General features: G+C 46.1%; 1 protein-coding gene across 1 annotated transcript; it reads right to left on the bottom strand.

Annotated features, from left to right (window-relative positions):
- Nucleotides 1-1,057: 1,057 nt before the first annotated feature.
- LOC125556446 (wax ester synthase/diacylglycerol acyltransferase 11-like) lies at nt 1,058-5,978 on the bottom strand. Its single transcript, XM_087523051.1, has 8 exons — nt 5,691-5,978; nt 5,372-5,589; nt 3,374-3,767; nt 3,099-3,184; nt 3,009-3,045; nt 2,373-2,588; nt 2,090-2,227; nt 1,058-1,383 (listed from the first exon to the last, which is right to left on the bottom strand). Exons 1-8 carry the CDS (start codon nt 5,964-5,966, stop codon nt 1,216-1,218), a joined length of 1,533 nt encoding a protein of 510 aa, XP_087379177.1. The 5' UTR covers nt 5,967-5,978; the 3' UTR covers nt 1,058-1,215.
- Between the last annotated feature and the right edge of the window lie 2,278 nt (nt 5,979-8,256).

The following is an 8,256-nucleotide window of genomic DNA, read 5'->3' as shown; positions in this document are numbered from 1 at the left end:
TGTGCGGTGCCCCCTGCCACCATATTCCACCTCGATCATATCGTTGTAGTGCTTAGGCGAAGCCCTGCGTCGGTAGAACATCATCATCGTCACCACGCCGTTGTGCTGACGAAACTCATCCCCGAAGCTTTGCTGGATCGGAGCCCGGGGAGCGTCATCGAGCTGTACGTGTGCTAAGAACTCGGAGATGCCGGAGTAACGGTGCTTGGATCGGTCGGATCGGGAAGACGTACGACTACTTCCTCTACGTTGTGTGATCGCTTCCGCAGTCGGTCTGCGTGGGTACGTAGACAACACTCTCCCCTCTCGTTGCTGTGCATCACCATGATCTTGCGTGTGCGTAGGAAATTTTTTGAAATTACTACGTTCCCCAACAGTTATGTGATGTATTAGTGTTGTATCTTCTCATTTTGTGGAGGAAAACTTCTATGTTGTGTGTTGTATTTTTTATATGGTTACACTAATGATTTGTTTTACTTAGTGAATGAAATAATGGACAATATGGGCTAAAATATAGATGGGGTAGAGCAAGCCAAGGCCCATAGTAATTACCAATACAATAGATTAGTAAATAAAGAGCTAGGTAGATAGAATAAAAATATTTGGATAGAAAATAATATAGAAATAATTCGCCCATGGCCCCATAAATAATGCATTGGATGGACCCAGATATTTTGACTAAAAATGGATCATACTGATGGGATGCCACGTTGAATGCCACAATGGAGCCCACCTCATCGTAAATCAGTGATGGTTTATGTCAGCACATAGTCCTAGGACCTTGTCAGGGCCAAATGGGCTTAGGGAAGATCTTTGATGGTCAACAACCAAAACATGTGATGGTTTGGAGGTGCATCACGGCTTTCAAAATATGACAGTGAATACATAACGAGTCTCAACAACCATCACCAATACACTTGTGTGCCAGTTTTTTCGAGTGATATGTGACGGTTCGGGACCTCCATTCATCAACAAATTTCTAATAGTGTGCATTGTACACAGTTATGGTATAATTATTGTGCTTCATACAAATGCAATACATCATTATGCAACAATAATAGTGAACTTAACAGATTTGACTTCCATCCCTGGTTGTAGAGTTTCTAATTTTAATTACTATTGTCGCGTGAGTCATGAGACACACATCAAACATGTGGGAGTATACTGCTTGCATTATGCAGTTTCAGAAAGCACGCTAATGCATTTGTATGTTGATTATCCCTTCTTGACATGTTTTGAAAGCCTTGAAGCCGCATCCTTAATGTGCCTGAAAGACTCGACAAAGTCATCCAGAAGTTGAGTATAATTTGGAATTATTTCCTCATCGACTGACAGAATTACCTTAATAGTGCCATTGTAACTCTGATAGTGTACAATTAAAGCCTGCAAAAAGAAATGGTAATTAAATACAAAATCAGGCTGCAGATGATTAGAGTATTCTAGGTTTATTTCCAGTCTCTTTTATATTTTTGCAATCAATTTTTCTCTTATTGTTTCAAGGATCCGGGCTTAAATTTTTGTGTGTATATGCCTACCCAAGGTCAAGTCATCTCCTTAATTCAAGAGCCCTTAGTGATGAACTATTCGGAGAGATGTATATAGAGTTGCATCTAACCATTTGTTGCGTTTTGGGTTAAAGTTCAGTCTCAAGAAAGAGTGGAAATGCAACTACATAGTTACTCCTACTTAAACTTGTTATTTCATATCTCTATTGGCGAGAGGGGTGAGAGCACACACCTTGTTTTGAGTACTCTTTAACTCAAATTTGTTCCTTCTTATTGTATACATTGTGGTTCCTCCAAGGTGCATCCACCATTTTGGATATAAATGTACAACGAAGTATAAACTAAGGAAGCATATGTGGTTTTTGATGTTTTGAGTTCTAATTCTTGTTTTTTTTTGTTCTAGTAAACCGGATTAACTTGCCCAGACTTATTTCATAATTCATATGTACTAGAGTACTTATGTTTGAAAGCGCCGAATACCAATGTCCTTGCATTGTGGACAATGTGGTGGATGATTTGGGTTGACAAAAGTACAAATGTGGCTTAAGATTGAAGGTTTCGATGTAAGATCATGGCTGACTTACTTGTGGAATACCATAAACGGTAGGTGCAATGAAGACAGATGGGTGTCCATAGAACTCTACTTGCTCTGTTGGTCCAACCATGTTCGAGAACGTAGTAGTTGTATTTGTGAGCATACGACCGATGATAAAAGCACCTGCCTACTTGGATTGTCAAGTTGAACAATTATAAAATGGAGAATAATAACTAAATAAAAGAAGTGTTAGTTTGCTAGACAATGAGTTGCTTAATTGTCTGAGTTTGATATTAGGAAAACATATCAGTACAAACGGGAAAAAGAAATACCTTCAGGCCAAACATTTTCACAAAAAGCTCGCTAATCTTACACGTGAAGATAACTTCAAGTGAGCTCTTTTTTCTATCCAGGGTCTTATTTGCCTTCCAAACATATGCAAGTGGATCATCGTGTACCGCTAATTGAAATGGAAGGAGGATGTAGCCTATTTGATTTCCCCATGCCACATCATTACTTTTACCCGATACTATCATATTAACATATGTCTGCACATAGTTGTAAGAAAACATTACATTAAAGTTATGATACACTACAAATTAATAATATATTCTCAAGCTTGCATTTGGAAACTAATTATGCATCAGCAAATGAGTAACGAAACTAGCTACTCCAAGAGTGACTAGTAATATACAATGTTTTTTCACCTGATCATGTGAACATATGTAAAATCATTAGTTTGTCATATTTTCATAGATACCATGATTTATATTCTTTTACTAACACAATCGTATGGATTTTATGACCAAATTTGCATGTTGGAGATTGTCCCGATGTCTGAAACGTCATCTGATTAGATATGGAAGGAGGAGTAATATTTTGGTGACAGAGATATATAAATGAAAAAAAAATCAATAACTAATGACATGCATTTGAAACTTCATGCATATTTCCATAAAGAAACTTACATGTAGGCTAGCTGTTGGCCTTGTATAGGGTAACCTAACATAATTTGAAGATAAGTTGCACAAACATGTACAGTAAAAACAACAAATTGTCAGAATGTACATCTCTTACCAGACTTACGAAAGTAATATTGTGATAGAGCAGCAGAAGTGACTCCGACTAGCACATCATTAACAGTCTGTGGAAAGAAAATAAAAATACAGAAAATGACGCTTCAGCGACTAGTTTAACCTGACTCAAAAGAGATGAGCTTCCTGATATATATATAGCTATACGTGATATTATCATATACTCCCTCCGGCCCATAATATATGACTTTTTTAACACTATACACAGTGTCGAAAAACGTCAGGTGGTATATACTTACGCAGTTCATGGCATTCTTGATGAACTTGACGTCGTCCAAGCTAAGGCTCCGGTGCACGAAGCGCCTGCGGGGGTTCAACGTAATTTCACTGTCCGCGCGTCTGAAGAGCGTGTTCGGGTCTCTCAGAAACACAATCGTCGCAGCAAAGAAGATGACGTCCACCAAGGTGTTCCATGCAAGCACGAGGTACGGCCAAACGCATGCGACGAACGCCGCCAGGGCTCCCGCGGGCAGCGGCTGCCGGTGTTGCGGCTCGTAGATGGCGCCAGTGCGCGCCGGCTGCACCGGCATGGCTGGCAAGCGTGTCGGGTCGGCGGCGCTGCGGGCGGACGCCAGGAGGAGCGTGATCAGCGACATCCCATCACCGAGGGAGTGGTGGACGCGGAGCACCACACAGTGGAGGTGGCCTCTGTTAGGTATAATCTTGAGTTGTGTCTAGCCCTAGATAGCAAATTAAGGCAGTACGTGTGTTAGGCTGATTAGGTAGTGGGGCATGGCGTGAGTTGTAGTATCCGGTTAGGATTAGTATACTTGCCGTGACTTGCATGGCATGTTGGAAGTCCGGCTAGGATTATAGGATTGATTAATTTGGTTAGCCGTGTCCAAGGACTACTAGTAAAGTCTAAGTCGGTTTGGGTTTGTTCCTGGTCCTGTGTGTATATATACACAGGCAAGGCTGGCTATTGTATCAACCGTGTGCAAAAAAACAGAAAATAAAAAGAGGAGAAACAAAGGGCACGACAAGAGCCCTTGGCTATAAAAGTTTTGTGCGCGTGTGTTCATTGTGATTTGATGTGATCGATTCTGTGGGCCGAGTTCCAACAATTGGTATCTAGAGCAAGGTTCAGGATTTGAAGCCGCGCTTGCCCTGGGGTGGCGACCTGACTAGCGCCTCGGGGCTGGCGATATGGTCGCTGGGTACTGCAGCGATGAGGAGGATCGGGAGATTGTCGTTCGGCCGAGTGACATGGAGGAAGACGGCGGGATGTCGTCGGCAAGGCGGTGGATGGAGATCGTTGACGGGAGTAGTGGTGCTGTGGTGCGGTGTCGGAAAGTCGTCAAGATCGTCGTCTTAGGGAGTTTGATGAGTCAAGGAGTCGTGCGGGTTAGCACGGTCGGTCGGTTGGTCGGTCAGTCGTCGTCGTCGTCATGTCCAAGTGCTCGTCTCTGTGAGGAGTTGAAGATGAAGCGCATCCAGGTCGTCTATGTGTCTCGACGAGAGGATCAAGTTCAAGTATGTGGGGGCGGTAAACCAGTGAAGGTGAGTCTCTTCAATGAGACCATGTCTCTACATGAGGCTGGAGTGCATGGTGTAGGGCACAGGGTGGTGTGATCCACAAGGAGTCGGCATGTATCTCGCTAGGGTGGGTGGTCAAGTTCACCGGGTGGGGTATTCCACAGGATACTAGCGAGGCTGGGTAGTCCCAGGCATATTTGAAGTGGTCCGTAAATTCGCCAAGTCAAAATTGAAGGGGAGATTGTTGCGATCAATGAAGCCTAGTTATTTAACTTGTCGTGGTGCGAGTGGATAAGTCGACAAGGGAAAAATCGTCAACGAGCCAAGACCGGAGAAGCAACAAAGACGAAGTGTCAAAATTAAAGAGAGATTGTTAGGTATAATCTTGAGTTGTGTCTAGCCCTAGTTAGCAAATTAGGGCAGTACGTGTGTTAGGCTGATTAGGTAGTGGGGCATAGCGTGAGTTGTAGTATCCGGTTAGGATTAGTATACTTGCCGTGACTTGCATGGTATGTTGGGAGTCCGGCTAGGATTATAGGATTGATTAATTTGGTTAGCCGCGTCCAAGTACTACTAGTAAAGTCTAAGTCGGTTTGGGTTTGTTTCTGGTCTTGCGTGTATATATATACAGGCAGGGTTGGCTATTGTATCAACTGTGTGCAAAAAAACAGAAAAAAAGAAAAGAAGAAACAAAAGACACGACAAGAGTCCTTGGCTATAAAAGTTTTGCGCGTGTGTGTTTATTATGATTTGTGGGCCGAGTTCCAACAGCCTCTGAAGTCGGGAAGTCTAGGAAGTGGAACTCCCAGAGTGGGCGGGAAAGGTCCATGGGGAGCGCGGGCAGCGAGGCCACGTAGTCCTCCACGGCCCGGTCCGGATCAGCCTCCACGGCGGCAGGGTCCAGCGTCGGGACGATCATGTGGTCATCGACGTTCACCTCCGTGCGCGCCCACCGCGGACTCTTGCACCCGTCTGTCACCTGACGTGCATGCTCACGTGTTAAATTAAGCTACTGACAGTATTCTCAAAAAAAAAGCTAGTGACAGAATAGCACTTGAATGCAAGAGTATGTATGTGTACTTGGATGCTGCGGAAGCGCGGGTAACGCGCAAGTTGGGCGGCGATGCCGGCGCTGAAGACAGGTAGGTTGACGGGCGAGCCAAGGCCGATCATAACCACGATGTATATAGCTTCCAAGAGTCTTGCAGTAGGGGTCACGGGCTCCTCCTCCGCCGCCGCCGCCGCGGAATCGTCGTCGGTCGTCCATTTGGTTGGGGCTGATCTTGGTGTGCGTATCGGGGGTAGCAGGCCGCTTGTTGGTAGAGCGGCTACCGAGGGGCTACCAAGACTACCCATGGCTACTTTAGTTTCAAGGGTCGTTGGCTACTCGATCGATCGACACTCCATGCTAGGTGTAATATATAGGATGACAATGTTTTTTGCTAATAAAAGCGGCAAGTATGACAATCAATGGCACTACTATACACACAGTTGAAGATCATCATCGTAAGGGATCTGGAATCGTCCCTACCGGCTTGCTGCTGATGTGGTCCCACATTGCACACTGTAGTTCAAGAATAAACATCTGCGATGTGTTTCACATCACAAACAGATGAGCACAGTGAAGCATGCATTCAGTACCTCACTGAAGATGCTCTGCCTAGTTGAACCCATGCAACTACAATTTTGTGGTGTGCAATATCGAAAAAGGCTTGAACCCCGTTTTATAGATAAAGCAGCAACCGAGGATTACAACATGACACTGCATCACACAACAAGGAAAATGCAAAGACAACGGTGCCGAGGATAGCAAACAAAGCCCCAGAAAACAACAAGCACACAACGAAAGAAAGAATTGAGCACTGCTTGGAGTCCCTGGGGCCCTCATCCACGATCAGGTAACCAGAGTAGAGAACATAATCAACTTGAGGGGAGACTAGACGGCAGAGGAGGCCATGCCATTGCCAACACTTGGAAGACAAGCACCACCATGCCAACAAGCTCCATCGCCAAAAGAAGCCCCCTGGCTGCTCACCCTGGATCGAAGGGCACCGCACCGTCTAACGGTGAAGGCATGCACCCAAGTGCCTGGCCATAAACGGATGACGAGGTCCCAAGGTGAGGCCTTCGAACACAACTCTTCACTTGAAAGCATCACCATCACAACCATAGAACCATCAACGCTAAGAGAAGAAGCACAATCCACACCCAGACCTCGACCACCGGTAAGTAGGAACATAGCTCATAGGACAGAGCCTCTAAGAAGGGAACGACGCCATAGTGCCGCCACCGTCCAGTCCAACATGTCGGACCAAGGGTTTCACCTCGAGCCCAAGGAGGAGGAGAATATCCCAGGTGACGCCTCCAAGAAGGGGAACGACACTGAAGAGCATCACCGTCACCGTCGCCGACACCCTTGGGCAAAGTTTCTCTTGTGAGCGCTCACCTACCTCCCACAGCCCACTAACAACACAAAGGTAGACAGATAGAGATGAAGACGAACACTCAAGAATAGGCAAGGAGAAGTAACGCCAACTCCCACCCACGAATGCCTCCCGCATGTATTTTCTCGCTGCCCACACGGTCAGGACAGAACAACAAACCTGCACGATGACACCCGCCGCAAAGCAACCGCCAACCCCAGGCCCGAAGAACCAACCTAACCTACCTCCAATCGAGAGATGGGTCGCAAATACGCAGCGAGTCGCCACCGCTCGCCACCACCACCGTCACCTCACACCGGAGACCACCTGATGACGGGGACAGAAAGGCACTTATCTGGGTCGGCCAGCAAGAACTCGACGCATCGGGGCCACCACGAGGACACCATTCATGGCCCGAACCCCCTGGTCAAAAAACGGAGGTGCATTGCGCCAATATACCCGTGCCTGGGTGGGCCGGCCCCTCCCATCTCAAGTCACCGAATATGGCAGGAACAGAGCCCATGGCCGTGCTGCCAAGCGCACACAACGCTGGAGGAGTGAAGGCGCCATGGACCAAGCGGAACACCACGGTCGCCACTAGAGTTAGATCCATGCCATGACACCTCATTAGGATGGGGGTGAAGCAAGGAGACGATGTAAGGGGAAGAGGAAGGAAGGAGGCAGGAGAGGACACTTTGCCACCACCGCGAACCGGCCGGCATCCACCAGTAATGAGGTGGAGAGCCTGGAGGGGGTGCCGGCGGTCTGGAGGAACCCTAGTCCTCCCCTGTCGCCCTAGAGCGAACATAAGCACAGATCACATATACTTCATTGATACTTCCCAATAGTATATACATTGACAAAATGTGTAATGTCGCATCCATTCATTCACAACCATTCATATGTTCACAAACCAGTATCTATGACATAGCCATCTAAACAAGTTCATAGCCATGAACCCAAAATGCGAACTAGTATAAATATTACAATGCACTAACAAAATCAAAGAAAAACCTTTGCTTTCTTGGTTATGCCGTTGCCTTTGAAAGACGACGTGTAAAACGGAAGAAGCCAATGTGTTTCCAGGACCCTAGACCCACGATGCCACCGGAGTAGCTCTATGTCCTCTATCCGCAACTCTCGGCTTTAGTTGCCATTGTGTGAATTTAATCAAGTCATGTGGTGTGAAGCATGCATAACTTCAAAAGCGAAGTAATGACAAT

The sequence above is a fragment of the Triticum urartu genome, chromosome 5A (genome assembly GCF_056163025.1).
Source record: "Triticum urartu cultivar PI428250 chromosome 5A, HENAU_Tu73, whole genome shotgun sequence".
NCBI lineage: Eukaryota > Viridiplantae > Streptophyta > Magnoliopsida > Poales > Poaceae > Triticum > Triticum urartu.
The sequence above is the reverse complement of the archived record's forward strand: the minus strand, read 5'-3'. Positions and strand labels throughout refer to the sequence as shown.

What these genes read in the sequence shown, in the direction of transcription:
- LOC125556446 (XM_087523051.1), bottom strand. Translation starts at nt 5,966, where the DNA reads ATGGGTAGTCTTGGTAGCCCCTCGGTAGCCGCTCTACCAACAAGCGGC. An exon ending in TCAAGAATGCCATGAACTGC is followed by an intron (nt 3,185 to 3,373) that starts GTAAGTATATAC and finishes TTCTTTCCACAG; the next exon opens with ACTGTTAATGATGTGCTAGT. An exon ending in GGTAAGAGATGTACATTCTG is followed by an intron (nt 3,046 to 3,098) that starts ACAATTTGTTGT and finishes TTCAAATTATGT; the next exon opens with TAGGTTACCCTATACAAGGC.